The sequence below is a fragment of the Topomyia yanbarensis genome, chromosome 3 (assembly GCF_030247195.1).
Source record: "Topomyia yanbarensis strain Yona2022 chromosome 3, ASM3024719v1, whole genome shotgun sequence".
Lineage (NCBI taxonomy): Eukaryota > Metazoa > Arthropoda > Insecta > Diptera > Culicidae > Topomyia > Topomyia yanbarensis.
The window spans coordinates 143,107,770-143,133,482 of NC_080672.1; the positions used below are offsets into that span (position 1 = coordinate 143,107,770).

Consider the following 25,713-nt stretch of genomic DNA (forward strand, 5'->3'; position numbering starts at 1 on the left):
AAGATGCTCGCGCTAAGCATTCCCAGTTAAACTCATTCCGGTTCGGATTTCTGAATGGAGTCAGTATGGTTTCCAACTCAAATGCAACAACCGATTCCGACCCAATCGGTTTCAGAATCGGTTGTTGCATTTGAGCTGGAATCCATACTGGTTCCATGCAGGATTCCGAATCAAATTCCGAATGGTTTGTCCGGGTTATAGTGCGCATATCACTGTAGCGTTCGTTAGATGATGACAGCTATACATCGCTTCTATGCTAATTATTATGACAGTAGCGGTGAGGGTGATCGTAAAAGAGGCTCTGCTGCATGCAATCTCCCCACAAAACTAATGGTTTTATATTTACCCATCAACGACCATGTCCACATCAGCACAGTTCCAAGAATGCTCTCTATTCGATGTTCAACGAGTTTTTCAGTATTTCTTGTCAGAAGACACTCGAAAATTAGCAAATTTCGTGGAACAATGGAAGTTTAGAAATCCCAACAGCACTAACAAGCCTTAGTTCAAGGGGATGGATAAGGCTCGTGACTTCATTCAGATGATATCTCGAGTCATGTCCATTGGATGGATGAGCAATGAGCATCTTCAGTGTAGTGGGGTCGTGGAGAGCGGTCTCTGCCCTTATGGTGACGATTATCACAACATTGTTGTCTGGCCGTGCGCCTAATGCCCTAGCGCCAGATCTCCGTTAAACGAATCCCTTCAACCTAGTCCGAGATGTGCTAGCTATTCTCGATCTCCCTATTTGTCTCTCATTTACAAATTTTGAAACACGATAAAATTTAATTTAATTTAATTATCTCTTCTCATTTGGTTGATATGCTAACAGCTACCTGGAAATCTGGTCCCAAAAGAGTTCCCAGCGGATCCAAGGAGGGCGATCTGGTTCTTGATTTCCTGTAGTGTTCTTCCGTTTGCCAAAAAGCTGCAAATACAATTTCTTCTTTTCCCTAACAACATTGTTGTTCGCCCTCTCTTCACTTTACTTGATACGATCTCTGCTACTCGGATGTTGAAATCAATTCCTCTAGTGTGTGTGCTTTCCGTATAATAAGCCTAATAGTGTTTCTCCTTGTTTCAATTGTTAATTAAATAATAGTTCATACTAAAAAAATAACAAATTGTATATCTAGTCTTTGAAAATATTTCTAACTGCATCCTTTAGTCTGAATAGAAATGCACTAATATTTCTCTTATTATGTACACCATATTTTCAAGAAATTTAAATTGTAAGCCAAAATAAATTTGTATCTCAATAAAAAAATGAAATTGTTGTGCATCAAGGATTTCAGACACATGCATTTTGTGCAATACAAATATGCGTTTAATTTCAGGTTTTAGTTTGTTCCAAACTTTCGAGTGGGTATTTCCCCTCTCGGTTATTTTCGAGTGGGTAGTACTACCCATACTACCCACGCTATCCGCCGGCCCTGTTCTCTACCATGTATTTAATTCAAGCAACTCCGACCTCTGCGATAAAATAGCAAAGATAATGCAATATACCTATTGTACCCCACACATATATGATCCCATTTCTACTCTACTAGAAATTCATTGGAAAATTTCATAATAATATCTGACAATAGCATTCAAATTGCATTGATTTTCCGCACAATTTGTGTATACACATGAATAATATAATATTGTGAATAGGAATATCGAACCACCCAAGTGAAAAGAACAATTCCCAATGGAGAGCTAAATTCAACACGAATGAATGTGCCTTACTTTGATACGCCCGCATGGCAGCGCAAAGTTTTAAAGTCTGATTGATTTTTACTTCCTCGCTCGACATTTCATACTTTTGGTTCGTTCGTCCTTCCATGCAGAACCTCGTGCGCAATTCATCCGATGCAATTGGCACCAACTTTGAAAACAAAAACAATACAAAAAATAGGCGCAAATTATCCTCATCAAAACACCACCTTCACTTTTCCGTCCTATGTGCGCTAGGTATATGCCGAAATGCAATAAGCCACCAATCAAGCGCGCGACAAACACCTACCAATCAGAATGAAATCCAAAATGAACCATTTTTGCAGGTCAATCTTTTATAAATCAAGGTATTAATAGGGTTTTATGTGGCAAAATGAGTTGTATGACATCGATACGTCAGCAAGGTGAGTATTAACAGTATATTTTTGAGTGTCAGCTATTGATTTTGGGCCACCACCATCACCACAATTGTTTTGGTTTTGTGTTCTCATTTTTCTTCTGCGAAGGCTATAAAACATGTCATTTTCACCAAATCGTTTCATGCCCCTCACTTGTTTCTCCTGTTGTTTTTATTATTTGTTTGTATTTTTGTGGGTTTTTGGTTGTACAATTGTTTGGGCTGTGTCTGTTTCCGGTTAGTGAATTCGCACGCGGTTGCACGTCACCGGTTGTAAATTGAATTGTTTGTCCCGACTGTGGGTGGATAATGATGTGAAATGTGCTGCGTGATTTGTGTGTTTCCACTATTTCGTTTCAATTAAAAGTTTTCTTCCGTTTTGAGCTTGAATACATCATAAACACACAACGTTATGAATGAAACATATAGTGTGGCCGCATTAAGTCAAAACAAATCGTTTTTGGTGCCATTTTGGGCCACAAATAATTAAAACATTTGGGGTTGATTGGTTATGACCTGACGTAGCACATTATGTTTAAAAATTGTATGGTAATTCGTGTGGAAAACCTACTATTCTGCATTTTAATTTCTAGAGACCTTAGATTGGCCTGTAGAATGCAACCTACCCGTAGCGTGCAGTCGGCGCTACGGCCCTGCCAGTACAATTCACATTTTTTCACAATAAATGGTATTGTTCGCAAATGTAAAGTGGATAAAAGAATAAACAACGAACATGTTTGAGTTGCGCGCAAGGATGCAAAATGCCTACCTTTCCCATGGCTGTAGCATTGTTCCCTACTGCAGGATGCCCAGCGCTGTACGGCTGCCTGTGTACAAAGCAGTAGGGGAACTGTGGGTAAGACGGACAGGTTGGGTAAGACGGACACATGGTTATTTTAGGCATATAGCATATAAAGTTCAATTGCATTATATGAGTACTCTCTCTTTATGGATATCCTTGAATTATGAAGCACTCAGTAGGCCTTTAATATTGTTAAATGCGAAAAATGTAAGTAAATAATGATAATTAGTAGTGCATCTTCGTGCGGATGTAATTTTTACGTCTCTGATTTTAAGGTTCATCGAGGAAAAAATCATTTTTTTCGCGATTTTTTTCTTTTATTTCGAAAATGTAACTCTTAAATGACATCTTCGTGGAAAATAATAGGTAAGTTCTTATACGAGTAAATAAGTGCAAGCGTTTAAAAAATATGTGCACTGGTGGGGCAAGACGGCCAGTCTTGATTAATTCTATTGATTCATCCTTATATGAATGTCTCGCGTGTAGAAACGAAATTCTAGCAGTCAAACGTGGAGAACCATCCAGTTAGCTGAAGTCTCACATGTAGTAGACCGCAAGATGCACGTTAATGTGACCGAGGCTGAATACGGAATTCCTAGGACCTGGAAAAGGTAGAAGACTTTGTGCAGGTCGCATATTGTGGCTATGTGTAATCGAGGAACTGATGCTACCAATTGCGTACTTAATATGTAACTTTCCAGTTTTGTATAAATGATTTGACTGATCATTGGAACTGATTGTATAGCTCTCTTTATGACAACGGAAAAAAACGATATTAGAAAATACATCATTTGCTTCAACTTTAAATTGAACCCCAAAACGTTATTTTTCACCTCGAATTGAACATATATATTAAGAAGAACCACAAACTATCCAAAACATCCGTTAGAAACAGTAAATTTTAATATTTTGTATTGTGATCATCCTTTCGGCGACATGTCCGTCTTACCCCCACCATATGTCCGTTTCACCCGCAGTCTGGAAAAAGTGCAGATATTTCTTTGTTTTCTATTTCGTTCAAAAAAGATACTTGTTGATTTTTGTAACATAATCCCTCTGGGCACTCGAAAGCCAACATATGGAGCTACAACATAGAGTATTTCATGTTGACGAAAACATGCTTTTACTATGTTTTATTTGAGTATAACCTTAACATGTCCGTCTTACCCCCAGTTCCCCTTACCTGAATAAAAACTACAAGGGGCAGCCCTATGGGGTTCCACGAACTGTAGACGTAGGACTATGCTACCTAATGTAAAATATTTATTTTCTTAGTACCTAAATGTACTAACAAAAAATATTTTAAATATATTTTAATAATAAATCAAATATACTTCATACGTAAAGTTTAACCACAACCAATCAACATCGAATGTTACATATTGAATCAAACCTTCTTGGTTATCAGGTCATTTCATTTGCAGTAGGTGATCGAATCCGATTAAACTTGTTTGAGAAGATCTGAAGAAAGAAGACAGAAAACCGTGACCGAACTAATATCTGAAACTGAATCTTTACAGCACAATATCAGCTTTTAAAAAATGTAAAAACTTTTCGATTGTGTGTGGTAAAAAACCCGGACTGGTTAAGAAAAATCAAGTTTTAGACAGTATAATCACACTTGTATAGACTAAGCTTTCTAGTTATATTTTGCCATTATAGTAACTTTCCAAAAGTACGCATACAAATGTAGCGAATGCAGGGGTCTCAATCATATATCGAAACTATAAATATACAAGAAAAGAAAACAATTTTATATATGAACGTAGATGCGTTTTTGCAACTGTTTTTGAAGTGGCATTCATAAATAGACTTTGTAGTATGTACCTATTAGCAGAATCTAAATAGGATAGGCTGAGTGGAAATGAATCACGTAAAGTGGAAATGAATCAATGAATTGATCGAACGTAAATACTAAACTTTCGTTGTGCTTTCCATCGATCCGTGTAAATTTGTTGCTAAGAAAGTTTTCGTCTTTGCGCAACGAAAGTACAGATTGCTATTATGCAGGTTACGCATGCAACCGATAACAAACAGGGATGCCACATTGAAATCTGTATTTCGGTCAAAAATATCTTTTTACCATCTGTTGTAACTGAAATAGGAAAAAAATCTGTGATAAATTTCCGAAAACTCTGTGAAAAATCTCAATATTTCCAAAAATCAGTGAAATTTTCATCAAAATGCCGAAAATCTGCCATCTGTGAAAAATAATCTGTGATCAAAAATTGTGAAAAAAATCTTTGACATTGGCAAGAATTGATTTAATTAGTAGGTGTGGAATAACGGCCAAAATTTGACGAAGATCACCGGCCACGCGATCAGACATTCGCTTGGTTCCTTTTATATATGTCTATGTACGATCATGTACTTCAAATACATTTTTGTGCCATCGTGAATTCGTACTATATTACAGTGTTGCATTTTTTCAGCACTTAGCTTATACTGCAGTTTTAATTGATATTATAAGTACCATTTTGTGTAAGCGCATAATTCAGTAGCTATTTTAGGGCCGAGCTGTTCTTCTGCTGGTAGTTCTAAATTCAATAAAATTGCAGATTTCTATATCCATTTAAAAAGATAGATTAATTTTCAGAATTCCTCCCTCTCCTGCAGGTTCCGAACCCATCAATCATGTCCACCACCTTGGTGGAAGAAATACCTGCACCAAAAATATATAGGGCCACAGGTTCTGCCTCCCCACAAAACCACACCATGAATATTTCCTTGGTAGAAGGAATACGTATACTAAATTTCATCAAAATTGATAGATGGATAGATAAATAGATACATACTGCTTCAGAGCCCCCCCCCCATTCGCCATTGCAACCTTCGTAGTGAGAGATATTATTATGTCTAATATATATATATATATATATATATATATATATATATATATATATATATATATATATATATATATATATATATATATATATATATATATATATATATATATATATATATATATATATATATATATATATATATATATATATATATATATATATATATATATATATATATATATATATATATATATATATATATATATATATATATATATATATATATATATATATATATATATATATATATATATATATATATATATATATATATATATATATATATATATATATATATATATATATATATATATATATATATATATATATATATATATATATATATATATATATATATATATATATATATATATATATATATATATATATATATATATATATATATATATATATATATATATATATATATATATATATATATATATATATATAACAGATAGCTTGAAATAAATTTGTGGAAAATATATTTTACTGCTAATATATGATTTGTGCTCTTAAGCATTTTCAAAGCGAAAGTCTTTCGATCTTGTCAAAACTCGTAATTTTCATCGAAAATAAACACTAAATCAAACCAAATGAAGGTAAAATTGTTCGAAGAATCCGTAGAACAATGATAGAATTTTGAATGTAGCATTAGTTACATAGGAACCGCGAGCATAAATATATTTCGAAATAAATAAATTGAAGAAAACGTTTTGTTATGCGAATTTCCAAACACCAAATTAACAACGCGAAAGTGACTAAGGGGCCGTACACAAATGACGTAGCTTTTTTTCGGCGATTTTTGACCCCTCCCTCCCCCCTCGTAGCATTTGGTCATAAAATTCTAACCTCCCCCTCGTAAATAACGTAGCATCTACCAAGCCCCTCCCCCTGGTCCCATGCAAAGCGGCCGGGGATGAAAAAAATTACATGTTTTCAAAATGTTTGACGACTTTTATCAACATTTTCAATATTACAGCAAATTGCGTGCAAAATAAGCCCATTTCATGGCAAATATAGTGTTGATAGTTTTGTTTTGAATTTTATATGTCAAGGGGATCATGAAGAGAAGTTCTCTCAGTTCACAATCCTGCGGCTGGCAATGATTCTAAACAGCATACATTCATCTAAATTACTAAATTTTGTTTGTTTGAATCCAAAGTGAAAATTTAATTCAGCTTCCAAACTAAGTCTAGTAGTTAGCAACATTGGCTAACTAATGTAGCAAGTTAAATCCGCATACAAAATCTTTTCATATTTTTGCGAACTTGTAATTCTGCGAATCGTAAAATTTACCTCATGAAAAACAACATCAAAAGTAACTTGTTTGAATTTAAATTTATTTCTCTTGGGAATTGAGGATCATTAAATTGTTTTCTCTAAACAATGGGTTTTAAACTTAATGCTACGTCGCACAACTTCTGGCCCTACCCTCCCCATCGTCACACTTCGTCACAAATTTGGTATACCCTCCCTACCCCCCAAAATGCTACGTCATTTATGCATGACCCCTAACCGTATAAATGGCGTCTTCGAAGTACATTATTAAAACAACATATCTGTTTCTCCAGCACTGTGTGGTCACTAATTCAACCTTCTAAAAGTGAAATATTTGTTTATAACTATTCAATTAAAAACTATTTGAAAAATGAAGCCTTAAAATGGTAATAAAAATATTTTTTTAGACCCCCCCGATAGAACATTTCAAAGTCACGCTCAGATGAAAGAGGAGCATCTAATCTTTCGATGAGTGAGTACTTTAACGATTCTGATTTTTTGTCTAAATATTTTCTACCAGAGACACCGTGTAGCATTCCTCTGTGTGGAAGGGAGGTCTCCTTGTGTTTTCATATCATCTCTTTTTTTGCTCACAAGTTTTCCACATTTAAGTCGGGACCTCGCTTGATCCATCCATTTAGCTTTCCTCTTGCTTTCCGTCATTTTATCCATCTATTCCATCGTTTTAATTGAGATTACACTTGTAGCATGCTATAAAACTTCAATTGTTACTTGGGTAGCTTCTTTTCTCGGATTAGCTCTCAGCTTTGTAACGATATCAACGCTCATTTTCGTGAACCATTTAGTTACCCACTATTGGAAATGGTAACTAAAATTAGTATGGTAGTAAATTAGTTGTATTAGAATTATGAAATATACCAGTAGTATTCCGTCATTCTCAAAACTTTCTCCGACCCCAATTTGTATTATACCAGTCAAGATGACTTCAGAAAAGCACATAGAACTCATTGGGAATGTTCTGATTGCTTTTGGTGATAACTTGTAGAGAGAAACCTGGATTTTTCACCAGAAAATGCCGCAATACATTCCTCAAAACGAACAACATTCTTTCCTGCGCCACGAAACATCGATATGTTGGGATGGCCTGCTCTCAGTCCTGATTTAAACCCAATAAATAACATTTGGGGTATTTAGTTCCATCGTATATTTGCAAATGGATGACAATTCGATACAGCACTGCACGCTCATAACACTAGTTTACAAGAAAAATGAAGCTTCAAGAAAAAGTATTTTTTAGACTAATTTTGGGTCGCTGAACACGAAAACAATATTCATTTTTTTGTTCAAAGAAGCGATTTTGTGATTTTTTCAAAAAACTTGTTTTTGAGCACTTTTTGTAGTTTTTAGTCAATATTTCTTGTCAAAATCTTTTGATTAATTTAGTCAATATGCAGGTTGAAAGATGCCGAGATGTCCTTTCCAAAAACATATAATATGTGTCGATCATATGTAGAATTTTTAGTGCTGCAAGCGAACAAAGTTTAAAAAAAGTGCATTTTGGACCATTTTTAAAAGTTACTCATTTTAAATAATTTGTTTTACCTAAAAACAATTTTTTTTCGGACCTTTTAGAATCTAAGATGACAGATAATATGTTTACGTTAATTTTAAGCCTAATATCACTAACATCGGATGGAAAATGTTGATGCTATGGCACATTGAGCGAAATGGAAATTTTATGATTTTAGCGGACCCTGCCCTGGAGCGGCGGTTTAGAGGGTGTAGCACTGGTCTCATAAGCCAGTCGTCAAATATTCGAGTCCCTATCGGGAAGGAATCTCAGTGGGATCGTAGCACTAGCCACGTAATATTCTGTGAACTGAGAATCTGCTGTGAAGCCTGTTGAAGCAGAAGGCGAAAATTCCTTTAATTCGTAAAATATGAACTCACCACAAAACAAAACTTTTCCAACGATATTTCCACATTTTAAAAACGAGCACTAAGTTGTACAATGAAATATCCAAAACCATTCAAATGCCGCAGGATGGATGGATGCAAGCTCGAGAAGACAGTACCCAACACAAACAATAACTATCAAGTATAGAAGATTATTTCAGCCGAAAGTATGATTGTGCGAAAAATAAAAAGTTACAATTTTCACTCAGTGCTTCATTTACATTTTTCATCCGACTTTTGTGACGATTGGATTAAAATTTATGCAAAAAGATTGTTTATCTCATTAGAATCTAAAAGAATTTTCTTCTGTCCTTGATTTATTATAAAAAATTTACTAGAAATATGCATTTTTTAAAAAAAGGTCGAACATTGGACTTTTTTTTACTTTGGTCGATTGTAATCATAATAAATGTACATTTCTTGACAAACATACGATTACGGCTTAAAAGCCAACTGTCAAAATTCTCTTTGAAAGGAAATTCTGGACAAACCGTTACTGGCTAAACGCAGTTCATAGTAGTTAATGCAAGAGAAAACTTTTTTCTTTAGTTTACTATTAGCATCTGTGATTGGCGGTAACAGTTTGTCTGAAATTTCATTTCAAAGAGAATTTTGACAGTTGGCTTTTAAGCCGTAATCATATGTTTGTCGAGATTTGATCTACGCATATTATACATTTTCGGAAAGGGCACATCAATACCTTTCGAACTGTTTCGATCGGATCCTATTTGAATAAGATATTGACAAATAACTAAAATAGTGCCCAAAACAACTTTTTCAAATAAATCTTGAAAATGCTTCTTTGAAAAAATGGACTTATTTTTCGTATTCAGCGATCCAAAATTAACTCAAGAAGCACCTTTCTTCTTAGCTTATCGCGATTACCTTAAAATTGTTAAAATCTGTCACATTAGATTCTGAAAATATGAAAAATTATTTTTCTGTAATAAAAAATAGAGCAAAAACAAAAAAAAGCGGAAGCAAAAGAAAAACGTTTTTTTTTAAACTCGAACTTCTTTGAAAGAGTATTATTTTCGTATTCAGCGACCCAAAATTAATCTAGAAAACACTTTTTCTCGTAACTTCATTTTTCTTAACTTCATGCAATTAACCCAAAATTTGTAAACTAGTGTAATCACAAGTTAGTGCCATGTTCTATGGGGTTCCCTATCTATATGGCCCTTACTTGCGATTATAGGCAGTTCAACTAAAAATAGTAATTAAAAAATCTTAGGTATAAGTCAACAACTCCGCCCAGGAATCATTGGTTGATTCAATCCTACGACGTCTAGCAGTTGTTATTAGAGCTCGAGGAGGATGTGAATAATAATAGTTGATTCGATTTTGTATGGTACCCATATTTCTTAAGAGTAGTTTAAAAACTAATTCGTTTAAAAATAAGAAACATAACAACAAAGTCAAAATATGATCCGTGTGACTTAGTTCGGTCCAAAGTATCTCACAAAAAACGATTTTACTTTTTTTATTTAATTCGTTTATTTGATAAGGCACGTTTGCGTTAGTTTAAAGGTGCCATTTTTTTGTTTTACATTTTGAATTTCTTAAAACTAGGGTGTTACACAATTCAATATCATCTTGTTTTTATAGAATGCAACTAAAAAATTTTACAGCTAACTTATACATATACAAGAGGGGATAATATAATATTCGTAAGATTTGGGGGGCAAGTCATTTTGTGTGTTCTTTGTATAGTAATGCACTTTTAGAATTTTAGAAGGGAGATTGTTTGAGCAATTAAATATTAACTAAGCGGAACATTTTATAAGCTTATTAATTAGAAATAACTGGAGGGAGTGGTTCATTTTTATTAAGGGGGATTAATTAGGGCTATTTTTAATTAGTGGTACTGTTGGGCATTTCTTAACAAGATTAAATATTGATCAACTAAAACTAGAAGATAGGGGCACATAAGTTTTGGGAAGATATTCAAAGGGGAGGGGGGGGGGTGAAAACCTACATCTGTGTATCAGAGATAGGGGAGAGAGGGTGGATAAGGCTAACAGGGGCGGGGGTAAGATATAAACTTTCAATTTCCGGCATCGGGAATCAATGGTAAGGATTACAGATTCGGACGGATGCATCATGTATTGGGACGCCGGGCGGTCTTCCTCGAGCCGGCAGGGGTTCCTCCAGACGATTTCGTAGTACGGCTCAGATGCGGATCGGCATTGCACCGCGTTGCACGTGTGATGTTGTGCTGTAGGTCTCGTGTTTGTTGTGTCATACGACAGAGATGATTTGTGTCGTCTTGGAGTCGCATCAAACCATCGTTGGGTACGGTAGGGGGAAGAGGGCACTTCTGGGAATGATAAGAGAAAAGATAGAGGCAGTTAAATCTGGATATTGATGGTTTTTAGGATGGTGTATATGAGTGACATGTAGAGGAGATCGCGGCTTGCCAGCACATCTCGAACCGGGATATTGGGTGACCTTCCTCGGGCCCGAAGGGAAACGAATAGTTGAGATCTGCCAGAACAGTACTCGGCGCATGCCCAGACAATATGTTCGATCTCGTGATAACCGTTGCCACAAGCGCAGATACCGCTATCCGCGAGCCCAATACGTGGGAGATGAGCCCCCAGCGTGTAGTGATTGAACATGAGCCGAGACATCACGCGAATGTAATCCCGACCCCCATCCATGCCCCTGAACCAAGGTTTCGTCGATACCTTAGGGATTATCGAATGTAGTCATCTTCCTAGTTCACCATTGCTCCATGAAGTTTGCCAACTTTCGAGAGTTCTCTGATGAGTAATACTGAAAAATTCGCTGCTGCTAATTGGTCTTTCATATATGTCACCTTCTAAAGCGCCCGCCTTAGCTAAAGAGTCCGCTTCTTCATTACCTGGAATGGAGCAATGCGAGGGAACCCAAACTAAGGTAACCTTGTACGATCTTACAGACAAAATATTCCAGGTGCTCCCAGATTTTGCCTAGAAAATATGGAATTTGCTTTCTAGGTTTCATTAAACAGAGTGCCTCGATTGAGCTGAGGCTATCCGAGACAATAAAGTAATGATCGATGGGCAAAGTATCAATGATCCCAAGGGTATACCGAATAGCAGCAAGTTCTGCGACGTAAACTGAAGCAGAATCATTGAGTTTGAATGAGGCGGTGACCCGTTGGTGTAAAACATCTTGTTGCAGTCGACTTCTCGAAATTTTCTATGAAAGATGCTTGGGATCACATGCGGACATAAGTGATCCATGATTCCAGTAATCTCATCTTTTATGGATGTAACGAAGAATACAGTTGAATCAGAAGCATGAAGGAGATTGACACGGATGGGATAATATGAATATGGATTGATATTTTGTGCCATCTAATCGAAGTACAACGACATAAATCAGGTTTGAGAATTGAGCTCGACAAGCCTCTCAAATTTGCAATTACTAGCGAGTTCGAGATATCGCATCGGAAGAGTAATCGATATGAGAGGTTCCAAAATCGATTTTTCAGCGGAAGAACGCCCGCCAGCACATCTAAACTCATCGTATGTGCCGAGTGCATGCAACCCAAAGCAATACTCAAACAACAATATTGGATTCGCTCTAGTTTGATGAAATGTATGTTCGCAGCGAAGCGAAAACAGATACTTCCGTACTCCATCACCGACAATTTCATTGTTTGGTACAGCCTGATCAGGTCTCCTGGGTAGGCACCCCACCCTGTTCCGGTTTTTGTACGGAGAAATTTGCGCCTTTGTTTGCACTACTCTTTTAGATGCCTAATGTGACATCCTCAAGTTCCTTTAGAGTCGAACCAGACCCCAAGATATTTGAAGGTTGAAATCTGAGCAATAGTTTGACCCATAAATTGAAGCTGTAGTTGCGCTGGTTCACGCTTCCTTGAAAATACGACTAGCTCAGTTTTCTCCGTGGATAACTCGATACCCAGCTGGAGGGCTCAAGCAGAAAATTGTCCAAGGTATCCTGCAATGATCCTTGCAGATCGACGGCTTTGGATCCTGTAATAGAGACCACACCGTCATCTGTAAGCTGCTTTAGCGTGCAGGAATTGACAAGACATTCGTCAATGTCATTCACGTAAAAGTTTTTGTTCCGGGAAGTGCTGGGAACTCCTTCTCTAAGTTTAATTCCCTGAGACCAGGAGCTACTTGCTTCGGCTTGGTTGCAACACTTCCAAGAGATGTCACTTTCGAAGCCCCGTCTAGGGACACCTTCTGGCCTTGACAAGGAACTTTAGGAGAGAAAATGTTCCTCCTCTTCCTATAACTTCTAGGCACCCTAGTGGATGTTCCCTCTTGTAGGTCATCAGCCTCGCCCTCGTCAGGAGGCAAGTGAGAATAAGCATAGATGTTTGTTGAGGTTGGTGGCGTAGCTTTCTTAGCATTTCTGCGAAAGAACGTTCGGATCGTCTCGCAAGGGAACGTTTTAGTTTATCCCCGCGTAGTTTGTACGCGGGACATGCCGAGATATCATGCAGAATTTCTGCACAGTAAGGACACTTCTCAGCATTCTTACTGCACAAATCATCCACATGATTCTCACCGCATTTTCCACAGCGGGCCTTATTGCTACAATGGGTGGCTGTGTGACCCAATTGTTTACATTTTGTGCAATTCATGATCCGCGGCACAAACAGACGCACAGGCAGACGAACCTTGTGCAAGAGGACGTAATTTGGCAAAGCGGTATCAGCGATGGTTACCCGATAAGAGTTTGACGCATGTCAAACTCTCATCGGTGACAACTACTTCAGACTGTACTTTTACAGCTGGAATATACACATAATAGTCCTTCGTAAAGTGCTCGCAGCAAGCAATATCGTTTGCCTGTTTTGAATTAGTCAACACGACTCTGACCCTGTCTGAGCGGAGCTTTCTTATTTCGGTTACCGTTCCGTCAGGTCTTTTCAAATCCTTAATAGATTCAGCGATTTTGTTTTGGGCCGAAAGAAGACCACAAAGGGACCGGTAGAGAGCTCCGGATATTGTTTGGGTCGGGGGAGAGCCTTGGGAGTCGATTCGACCTCCATTTGGCCGTCCGGGGAGGGAGCCATCGACACCGTCGACGCACGGGGTCGGCACCAGGGATGCCACATTGAAATCTGTGTTTCGGCCAAAAAAATCTTTTTACCATCTGTGATGCCTAATACAGGAAAAAATCTGTGAAAATCTGTGATAAATTTCCAAAAATCTGTGAAATTTTTATCAAAATGCCAAAAATCTGTCATCTGTGAAAAAGAATCTGTGATCAAAAATTGTGAAAAAAAATCTGTGACATTACAAAAAAATCTGTGAATATGGTAACCCTGGTTGGCACCCGCGCAGACGGGAATAAGCCGTAAATGTGTCAAAAGAGGTAGATTTCACTCATCTGTAAATTTGTTTCCCACGACGCACCAGTCCACCTTATATAGCTGGCTATTGTTCAATCCTCACTATGCGAACAAAAGGCTGAGGAAGGCGGCCTAACGGCTAACACATGCACAAAAGATAAAAAAAAGTCCAAAACCTCGAGAGGCAGAGAATGCGCAAGATAACCTTGAACGCGGATTAGATTGTCTTACACTGACGGACTGGAAAAAACACTTGCTTCTCGATAGACCGCTGGTAAACGAATGGAGCTAAAGATGTTCTCGTGTATTTGTTAATTTGTTGGTAATGTATGGTCATAAAAATTGTAACATTGTTTTAAAATTATTTTGCAGATAATGTTGTATGCTTGTGCGATTTCCTGCATTTGCCATACATCTGTGATCGTGTTTTGTGTAGAACTTTTTTAATCTCTTTGAGTTTTATTTTTGTTTTCCTTAATTTTTTTTATTATTTCTTATTTATTCGATTTGGTTCAAATGTAACATAGACACTTCTTGTAGGACTGGCCGAAGAAGGTCATTCTTTTTGTCACTAGTTATATAATGTACTCACTTTATCACGGTGGCTTAGAGTGTAGTACGAGTTTTCACGATCGGATTATCATGTAAAAACGCTAGTAGTGTATAGGTAATGTTCATTTGAGGAGAGCTTCACATGTAGCTGCACAATATCACCATACGATAGAACTACTCAACCCAAAATATAGCGTTAATGGTTTGGCTACCACTTTTTCTTCCAGAAATCGCAACTCTCACGCACAAGTTCTCATCGGTTACGCTGTATAAGAACTCGACGGTGCGCTACGCATGCATGATGCACGCCATCATCGCGTGCCAGATGGAGTTTCAGCTCTACCCGATGGACATCCAGATTTGTCCGATCTACATCGAGAGCTTCTCCTACCACAATCAAAAAATCCGACTCAAATGGGCCGACAGTGGTGTCACCCTGAATCCAGAGCTCAAACTGCTGCAGTACAATCTCGGCCAACCACTGCAGCTGGAGGAGACTGACGGCTATATGCCGGAGAAATACGGTGATTATTTGGACTACACTAATTGCCCCATGATTTTAAAAGTTTACATTTTACCATATAGGAAACTTCTCTCGGCTGGCAGTGTATTTTCGATTCGAGCGTCAAATCGGACACCACCTGATACAGACTTTCGCACCTTCAACACTTGTAGTAATGCTCTCGTGGTTTAGTTTTTGGCTGGGGCTGGACGCTATCCCTGGGCGAGTCACTTTATTGGTTACCTGCATGCTAACACTAGTGACAATGTTCACAGGGATGCGGGCAGATATTCCTCCGGTGGCATACGTTAAGGTGAGTCACTTGATACCACTGTTATTATATTTCTAATTCGTTCCTCCATTCCTCTAAAGGCGCTAGATCTCTGGATGGCCGGCTGCATGATGTTTGTGTTCTCCGCACTTGCCGAATTTGTGGTTGTCAAAGTGCTGGACGTTCAGTACCAGTATCAGGTAAACAAGGTGCCGAAGGTACTTCCAATGCGAATTAGTGCCATGGAGAAGGGTCAATGTGCGACGGTAGCCAACTGGGAGGGTGGAGCGGTCAGCGTTCGACCTCGAAAGCCAATACAAACGCCCACAACGCCCGGTCAGGTTTCCCTCCAGGGCAACGGAGGACCACAACCCTCGATGACCAAACAACCGACGCGAAGACAAAGTATTCTCTCGGTGGCGTGGACTGATACGGATACAGGCATCGAGAAAATTATGTGGCGTGAAATAGACAAAATGTCACGAGTGATATTTCCGGGTTTATTTCTCGTTTTTGTCGTACTCTACTGGCCAATACTGATTTTCAAAACGTCCTGATCGATAGGGGAATTGTAGAAAGTGGCGAGGCTTCATTTTTTTCTTATCTTCTAACACCTAACTTGTCCAATATAATGTTTGCAGCACACTTTGCCCACTATCTCTCATTCTACTAACTAAATCGTGTAGGTCTCCATTCAATTATACCAAGGACCGCTCCTAGGAGTGTTTGACTGACGTATCCTATGATTCATCGGTAGGTGCAATATATTATGATTCACCAATCAAACCATCTAGGCCTTCATTTTATAACTCCAATCGGAAAAGACAAATCTTATTTTTTGTAACAAATCAATCTAGATCAGCAGCATGAACAACCCAGAATAAGGCTCGCATCAAAAGCCCATACAAGTCAAAAACTAGTCTTAACATATACGGGCAGAATGAATTGATGGTATAGTAGTCCTCAGAACACGGTCCAAAAGAAAACGTGTTTTATATTCGCCATCGCACTGCACAATGGGATAAAATCATTATTATTTTAACAACTCACACTCAGTTAATTTAACGATTGCTCCGCAAACGCGCCAATCTAAGCTGAGATTTAATTTAAGAGGAGGGTAAGGTTATCCGGTAAAAGACACATTTTTTCAAAAATTTGCTGTGGCGATACAGAGGTGTTAATATATTCATTCAATTTCTGCATAATAATAACACAATTGAGAAATATTTTCTCAAAACTTCATTCCAAAATACTGAAAATTTAACGAGTAACAACGAATCTTCAGAGGAGCCTCGCCGAAAACTTGTTTTGTGGTGTACATCATAACTCAAAATCTGATAGACCGTTTTGAAATTTTGCACAGTTCTGCTTCGCCTCATTTCCCAAATAACTACCGAGCCTTTATTTTTGCTCGTTTTTTAATTTTTCGTTGCACTTTGAAGCATAAAGTCCGATCTTTGCTTTGCTTTTTTTGATTGTAAAATAATAACGATAATTCTTATAATAATAATAATACTAGAAATTTTATAAAAAGCTCCTGTAGTTACATAGGCAATGATACGAAGAAGAACTGAGCAAAAATTCTGAACGATTGGTCTAGGAAATTTTGAGTTATGGTTTACAGTGTACACTAGAGTGGGACATGGTTATATGAAAAAAAAATAAAATTTCGCTTCGAGTAACATTTAGCTCCCAGAACAACTCTGCAAATTTTTAGTTCGATCGGTGAAACTATATTTTTGCGCCCACGGTTTAAAGTTTACATGGGATTTCGTATGGGGAAAACGTCTTTTGCAAATTAATTCTTCCAAGAATCACCCGGTACCTTCTAAAAATAAGTAGATGTCTGATTTTTATAGAAAATTTGTCAAGGAAACAAGACCACGAAACGATCTGATGCTTGTGGAAAAAGTTATAAGGGAAAAACCGATTTATGCCCTGAAGATTAACGAAAATTATACTTTTCATAGCATCACTGCTGCTGACGGTCGAATTATATACAAAATCTTTAACTTTCTCTTATTATGTACAAAAGGAGACTCAATTTATCCCTCAAAACTCTTGCGAAGTGGCTTAATATCAACCCCCCCTATTTATTTTTTTAAAATTTCGGGGATACAAAAATTACATAGAAGTGGTGACAGCGCACCACCTTGAGTACATCCGCAGATACTCAATTTCCTTATCTCTACTTGTCTTAACGATACGCGCAGATGTCGGTTGCTACGCATTGCGTGTATTCAGTTCGTGATATATGACCTCGTGCTGTGTGTGTTAACCATCCTATCTCCCAATGTCCGGCAGCGGTTTACAGAAAAAAGTTATTTCCATGTATTTATATACATACCTGCAAATAACTTGATTCCAGAATTTAGGTAGGTGCAAGCTCAATTAATTTTTCGATTATCCATTTCGTAAACAGCGCAAACCGTGTTCCGAGGTAATCGTTCTATTAACCAGCCCCGCCTTAATGTAATGTTTGTATCAAATGGATTATAACATTACAATAAGACTTTCGTTTCCTTACATGAGGTAAGAAATCGACACATATTTAGTGTATTTAATTGAATATAATTGATACATAAATTAGAGAAAGTTTTTAGAAAAATATACCAGTTTTTCTATGTAACCAATAACACACAGAGAACTACATCTTGTCTTCGGCAGCATATCCCTCCATCCGTCCCTCGTCTGCCGCGCCAAAAAAACCGCACGCATTGGAACTTGGTCTATACACTCGCCGAATACTCACCAAATGTACACTCCCGAGAATGGATAAAAATCACAGCAGAATAAAAGAGACGGAAATAGAAAACATGCAAACTCTCCATATTTCTGTTTGGGACGATCCATAAATGACGTAGCATTTTTTGAGTGATTTTGAAAACCCCCCTCCCCCATCGTAGCATTTCGTCACAAACCTCTAAATACACCCCCTGGTAATAACGTAGCTTGACGGTAATTCTCCCCCCTTGTCCCCGTAAAATTAAAAAAAAAACGATGTTAGTTATTCCCCTTTAAAAAAGCTACGTAGCATGACATGACCCCCTACTCCCCTGTCGTCACACATCATCACAAAATACAATACTCCCCCATATAATGCTACGTCATTTATGGATGATCCCTTTCGCAATGTGCATCGAGAAACAAATACAGAGCCCACTCATCACTCACTCCCGTCGCTCACACTCCGCCACGATTCCCATGCACACCCAAAAATATACTCCCGAGTAAACACTCAACGAGTGAACAGACCGAAAACGTCCAACGCACAAATTCCACAGCGAGACAGACAGAAAAAACATGCCGTCTGCGTCGATGAAGCTCTTCATGTAGTGTGCTGGGACGGGACATGCGAAGACGGTCTTCTTTTTCCCTCCCGATGTTATTTAGCAGGGAAAAATACGCTTGCAAAATAATTTCAAGCAAATGTCGATGATAGTGCTGTGCCGATGCGGCATAGATTTCTGCCGATGAGGAACAGATTTGTGCTGAAAATAATAGAGCTCAAACATGACATGAATTTTGTTATCGTTTATCTGAGCTGTGTAAAACAACATTAACCATAGTTGTTGAGCAGAATAATAAAATTACACATGCCGTCGTTGCATTTGGCATATTTGTTTTTATACATGTACATGCATCTAAGCAACATGTGAAATATATTTTATAAAAACACCTTGTATATAGCTATGATATTACGATACTACCCAGACACTGTCCACTTCAAGAAAATGAAATTCGTCAAGAAAGGTCCGGTTCGTAATGACAGGCCATTGCCGGTTCGCGGTGACATTTACTTTTTTTTCACTTTGCACGTCCCGTCCCAGGTAGTGTGTATCGAGGGTCTGCCCCAAAGGTAAAAAGAGCGTGTCCGGATAAGAATAAGAAGAGTGGCAGATTTGACAAACGCAAAACAGATTCAAGATAATCTGCATAAGGTGTATGCATGTGTGTACAATAATATTTTTGGTGGCAAACGCTTTGAGAGGCTGAAAGCACTAGTTTCTATATTCAAAACATTGTTTTAATTAATTTCGTTTTTATTAACCTCTTTTTTGGGAAGTGAATCAGTATTTACGCAATGTCGATCTTGCCAATCGTAAAACCAAAACTCTCGCTTTACGTATACCTTTACCTTATCTGGTACCATCTTGGGTTTTCACGTCATTTGCAGTTTGACAAGACCAAAATTTGACAAGACCATAATTCGGTCTATCCCTGAGAATGATCATAGGAAGGGCAATCCCTCGGTGTGTATACGAACTTTACATCGGGTTTGTCCGTCTCACTTTCGTAATAGCTTTGTTCTCCTCACACTCTCGTTCGCAGAAACAGCGTTCGTAGAGTAGTGCTGAGTGGCGGGCACGGCGATGTATTCGTTCGCCCCGCTTGTTTTTGCTTCTGACGATGCTTCTGCGGGAAAGGAAAACCTCCGAAAAGCACTTTTACGGGTCGTCACACTCCAGGAATCTAGTTCCTCTGACGCACTCCATAGTCTTCGACTATCCGACGATCCCTTGGTACACTTTTCCAGCGATAAAACGCCCAAAACACGTCCCAAAATGACAGCAATTTGGGGATTCCACTTCACACACGACCAACTCAACGCCTCCATTCAAAGCAATGGCAACCTGTAATAACCAAAGATTACTTTGACCAACTCCCTTCAAAGTGCATCTCACCAATGGTTTCTAGACGAAATTAAGCCAAAGATATACATCAAAGTTGAAAATTAATGCTTTATTTGTATAGCATATTTTCCATGTACAATTATAACGTCGTAAAAATTTTGACGTCAATACTCACTTTTGCTGCGACTTTTGCTTACATCTTTAGTAAACACTCTCAATATTGTCAACCGATCTTTGTTAAATTTGAAAGATGAATACAAAATAGATGGAATTGTTTTCTCTAAATCGTTTCTACCATTTGTAAGTTTCAAGATATTCAATCTCGTACTACTCGTACTCGTTTTTCTTCGAAATGTGCTAACTGGTGCTTGTCATAAGATAGCACCACAGTGACAATATGTGTCATTAAGTGCGAAGTGATTGAGGCACGTGTGTTCGATCTTCACTGATATGAACCAATTTTAGAAGAAATGTTCATCTAGGGCCAATATATAAAAATCCATTTTTTTAACGATTGAACAAGCCCTCAGCCCGCGCGAACCATAAAGCAAATTGTCGAAAACATCGATTTTTATTTGTTTATGTTTATATCCAGTTCTATTCGTTCTAGAATCAATTCGCGAGATGTTTTTTGAAGAAAATTATTCAAGGAACCCAAAAAATACTCGTTTTGGCGGCAGAGTTGCCAAATAAGCGATTTTTTTTTATTTTAGATTATGAATAACTGTGATTTGTCTCTAGCTGTTCAGGATCGGTTTTCAAGATCATTTGGAAATTATTTGAATATTGGCCTGTAAAAATGGAGTTTTATACGGAAAGCAGGATTTTTTTCTTCAAAACGCTTAATTTTTACCTGAAAATGGCGCATTGGGCAGCACTGCGGTTAAAAACGAGTATTTTTAGGGATTGTTTTTCTCATTATTTTTGGCAGAAATATTTTTTGTTTTTAGCCAAAACTATTAAAAAATGAAACGATATTTTAGGTTCATATTGAAGAGGTTGAAAATTACCTTTAATTTTCCGTCGTCCCGAAATTCTAAAAGTTAACTCCATGCTAAAATCCTGTTAAAAAATAATAGTTCACAGGCAATTTTGTTATTCATAGACATGGTTTAAAATGATAAACATCGAAAATATTAAAAAAATGAAAAATTTAACCGGCATGGTGAATGAAGTTTTTGACGACAGATGGCAAATTCGAAAATGTTCATGGTAACTTAATACACGAACGGAACGTGCGCAATAGATGGATTTACTCTGGTTCATACACTCACTGATGCTGTCTTTGGGAAAACAGCGAATTCAAAGTTAAGCATCTGGTATAATCCCAAACAGCAACAACAAAATTTTGAACCAAGTGTACTAGAAACAAATTGCAACTAAAAAGGTGCAAATTTAGTCATACTATGTTACCGAAAGATGTCAAACAAACATTATTCTTGCCCTCCCATTGCGCATGGCGAAAACTAAAAATTTGTGGGTCCGAGATTGGCGAATCAATTCAGGCTTTGAAACGATAAAAATGAACTACCACCATAACCAGGACAGTGCTTCAACCATCAATCCATATATGTAGATATACCAGAAACTTACCCAGAAACAAGGCCTGTGCAAACTGTAGTTAGACGCTTATGAAAAGTTGCATTCTTCTATTTCTGAAAATTCGAACAACGCTGTGAAAGCAATAAGTACCTTATACATAGTTAAAATATAAGGAATAGTTGACATGTGAGTTGCTGAAAATGCCTAAAAATTAAAAGCAGCAAACACCACGCCCAAAAATAGCCGAGCACAATATGATAGTCGTTAGAACCATTTTTATATGGGCAAAATGATGGAAGTCACGTAAATAAAAAAAACCAATGGATCATCGAACGCTGTGCCTTTTACGTTCACAAAATCTTACGGTGCACACATACAAACAAACACAAACGAAATTGCGTAATGATGGCTTACGAATCCGGAAAGGGACTTTAGCTAATGAAACTCAAACAAAAAGGCTATATAGCTTTAAGTAGGTTTGTCGTTTAGGACAATTTTGAAATCAGACAATTTTACTCAAACCAAAGTGAAACGCGTTGGTATTTAGTAGTTCATAAGACAGAATGTGATACAACAAATTAGCTAGCTCATGAAAGGAAGCTAACCAAGACAGTAAAAGGTACACAGCCACAATAATGCTGTGATTAAATCATTCCCGTCAAACCAAAACTGCTTGCATTAAAGAAAAGAATGATTTGTATTACATATCCGCGGATTACACATTCGTTTTTGATCGGTTATTCATATCACAGCCGCAGTCTCGTCAAATTATTTACTTATTCGTATGTGCAATGGTATGTCTCACGTGTAGATTATTTTTGGATCCTTTTCCGATAAAATAAAAATAGTCTAACATCGACATATTAGAAAGTATTAAATTATATTTATCAATAATTCGCATTAGACGCTAATAAGATGAGAACATGCCAAGAAAAAATGTTATTCTCTAATCTTGCAAATGGCTTTTCCTTTGTTTATTCTAAAAATTCTAAAAATAACTCAAAAATCCCTTGTACGAGGAAATGTTTTAAAAAATCCGAAGACCTCAGATTAATAAATGCAATTAAGGTTCAAGTTACCTTTTTTAAGCATGTGTTAGAATTGAACGCTTGGTAGTGTGGGTAGGAAAATTTGTGTTCAGCTTCCACCGGATTATCCATTTAAACCTTTTTAAAACTCTAAAAGAAGAATATCAGTCGATTTATTAGATCATCACGATTCAATTCATGCAAAATACCTGCTGGAAAAACCATCGGGTTAGCTAAACGGTGCCTTTGAAAAAGTGGCTGTGGTTTTTTCATTGCGCAGTTGTGGTGCGTACCCCAGCTCGGTGTGGTAGTGTGATAAAAAATCACAGCCACTTTTTCAAAAGCACCATCCAGCTAAGCCGATGGTTTTTCCAGCACGTATTTTGCATGAATTGAATCGTGATGATCTAATAAATCGACTGATATTCTTCTTTTAGAGTTTTGAAAAGGTTTAAATGGATAATCTGGTGGCAAAGCTGAACACAATTTTTCTTACGCATACTACCAAGCCTTGAGGTAACTTGAGCCTTAACGAGAAAGAACCAAATGAATTCCTGATGGTTGATCATAGATAATTCACCAAACAATGTAGAACCCCGGATTCGGATTCGCAGGTTAAAAGCATATTCACTTGCGTAAAGAAAACTTCGTACATACGCTCCAACAGATAGACTAGGGATATTGTTTGACGGGATAGATCTATATCTCCAGCGACTAATGGCATTTATTTCACCTACATTTTATATCTCCACACAAGTACTTCTTAAACGAGGAAGCAAATCGATACCACAGAATACACCACTGTCCAGCTTTGGTGTTGCTGGGAGGATAAGCATTTTAAACCAACTTTCCGTTGCATTCAGTTCGTTTTTTTATTGTCTAAAATTCCAAGATATTTTCGCGAAAAACCGTTGCATATGAAAACTGTTAGTAGGTATACGGAAAAACGATTAATTTTGCATCAAAGTTAAGATCGGTGTATTTACTATGGTAACATAAAGTTATTTATCCCTCCGGAAGTCGCATCATTAACCCTTTCATGCCCCACTTTTTTCTAATGCATGTACTGCCGTGATCCGCATAACAGTCCCATTTGCTATGGGTTCCCTATGCAGGTGGGACTGTTATACGTATCACGGCAGTGTAGGGGTTCAAAACTATTTTTCCTTGAAAACGGCGGGATCTAGAAAAACAAAAAAACCTTTTGTTTTATAAAGAGAGGTGCTTTCCTTGCAGTGCTAGAAGCTAATCAATTTTTCTCTGTCAATGTTCAATGCAATTCTCGACAAACATATGATTACGGCTTAAAAGCCAACTATCAAAATTCTCTTTGAAGTGAAATTCTGGACAAACCGTTACTAGCCAAACACAGTTTACAGTAGTTAATGAAAGAGAAAACTTTTCTCTTTTGTTTACTACCAACATCTGTGATTGGTGAGTAACGGTTTGCCCGGAATTTCGTTTCAAAGAGAATTTTGACAATTTTGACTGCTTTTAAGCCGTAATCATATGTTTATCGAGAATTCTCCTAGAGTATTTTAGAGTATTTACAATAATCCAATTGCGTGGAAAACGTAGCCAAAAACAGTCTAAATTGATTCTTTTATCAGTTTTCAATAATATTGAAATATACCGAAGATGTATGAAACATTCATTTTCAGTCGTCAACGTAAATTGTGCCTGACAGCATATACTCAAATGAAATGCCTTAATTGTTTTTGTGAGAGAAACATGCCTCAATCAAAAGTTATAGCAATTTAAAAACGTGTTTGACCACAAACAACATGGGCATGAAGGGGTGAAAAGCACCAGCACCATCTGACAACCTGGAGCTCTAAGACGTTTTTACAGGAATATCATAACTTGGAACACACAGCAAACTAAGCGACTTCCGGAGGGTTAAGATACGTACACGCTTTACCCAAAATCAGGTTATCAAGGTCTATTGGAAAGCATTTTACCCCTATACACCAAACATGACAGTGCAAGAAAGATACACATAAAATATTTAAAAAATCGCGCAGATGTAAATATCGATAGTAAATGTGCGCCACAGAAAAAACAGAAATGAATTGAATGCAAGCTGCATGCTTTATTTACAACTGAAAACTAAACAATACCCACAGCATCACACCAAAAGCTATAAGCATAGTTTCGATTCTACCACTGTTATTAGAAAACAGATTTAGTTTGAACATTGCTGTAAGCTTTAAATTTAACAAACAGTTAGTCTTACAGTTACCAAACTAATGACAGAGAAGTTAAAATTTATTTTAACAACTAGAGAACGACGACGCCGTTAAGGAATAAATAATTTTTATAAAACCGTTATTCAAAACAAATAAAATTGCTGTTTAAGTCGTCTAAAATAATCCGAATCAAAGAGAATAGTGAAAGAGACGCAGAGTGAAAATCAGTCAAAACGGCAACACTCCCTTTACGATGATTTCAACACTAGAATTTGGCAACCGTTTCCAAAGGCAGCACTTTAAATGACTCCTATTATATTTTGAAAACAAACCTTTTGTCGATCGTTGGATTTGTTTATCAAACGATGTGCATTTTGAAACAAAGAGATGAAATAATTCTAAAGCTTGTTTTTACTCATACATAGACTCTAGAATGCACCTTACAATCACGATTGCACTAAATTCTGACGAAAATTCAAATTTCTTTTTTGATAGATTTACAATACTTATCTCCTCCAACTCAGGCATGAGTAATGTTTATTTACATTGCACGATTGGTCTGCTCAATAAGGTATTTTTGGCTTCACACTATTCGTCTCTTTCCCTTTTCTCTTTGATCCGAATGAATTGCCTTTTCTCTAAATCTTTGATGATTTGCACACTTTTGACATTGTTTTTTTATGATTCAGGTCTTACCTTCTTTCATT

At 37.2% G+C, this 25,713-nt stretch overlaps 2 protein-coding genes across 5 annotated transcripts in view; one reads left to right on the forward strand and one right to left on the reverse strand.

The window, feature by feature from the left end:
- The window catches only part of LOC131689011 (glycine receptor subunit alpha-2), a 182,300-nt gene extending 156,678 nt beyond the window's left edge, over positions 1-25,622 (forward strand). For all 4 annotated transcript variants that reach the window (XM_058973734.1, XM_058973733.1, XM_058973735.1 and 1 more), the window contains 3 exons: positions 15,068-15,364; positions 15,426-15,655; positions 15,715-25,622. In XM_058973734.1, the coding sequence (XP_058829717.1) occupies positions 15,068-15,364; positions 15,426-15,655; positions 15,715-16,170 (983 nt within the window). In that variant the 3' untranslated portion in view covers positions 16,171-25,622. The remainder of the gene's footprint in view (positions 1-15,067; positions 15,365-15,425; positions 15,656-15,714) is intronic.
- LOC131689015 (elongation of very long chain fatty acids protein 4-like) overlaps positions 1-25,713 on the reverse strand; it is a 295,570-nt gene that overhangs the window by 239,823 nt on the left and 30,034 nt on the right. The window lies entirely within an intron of this gene.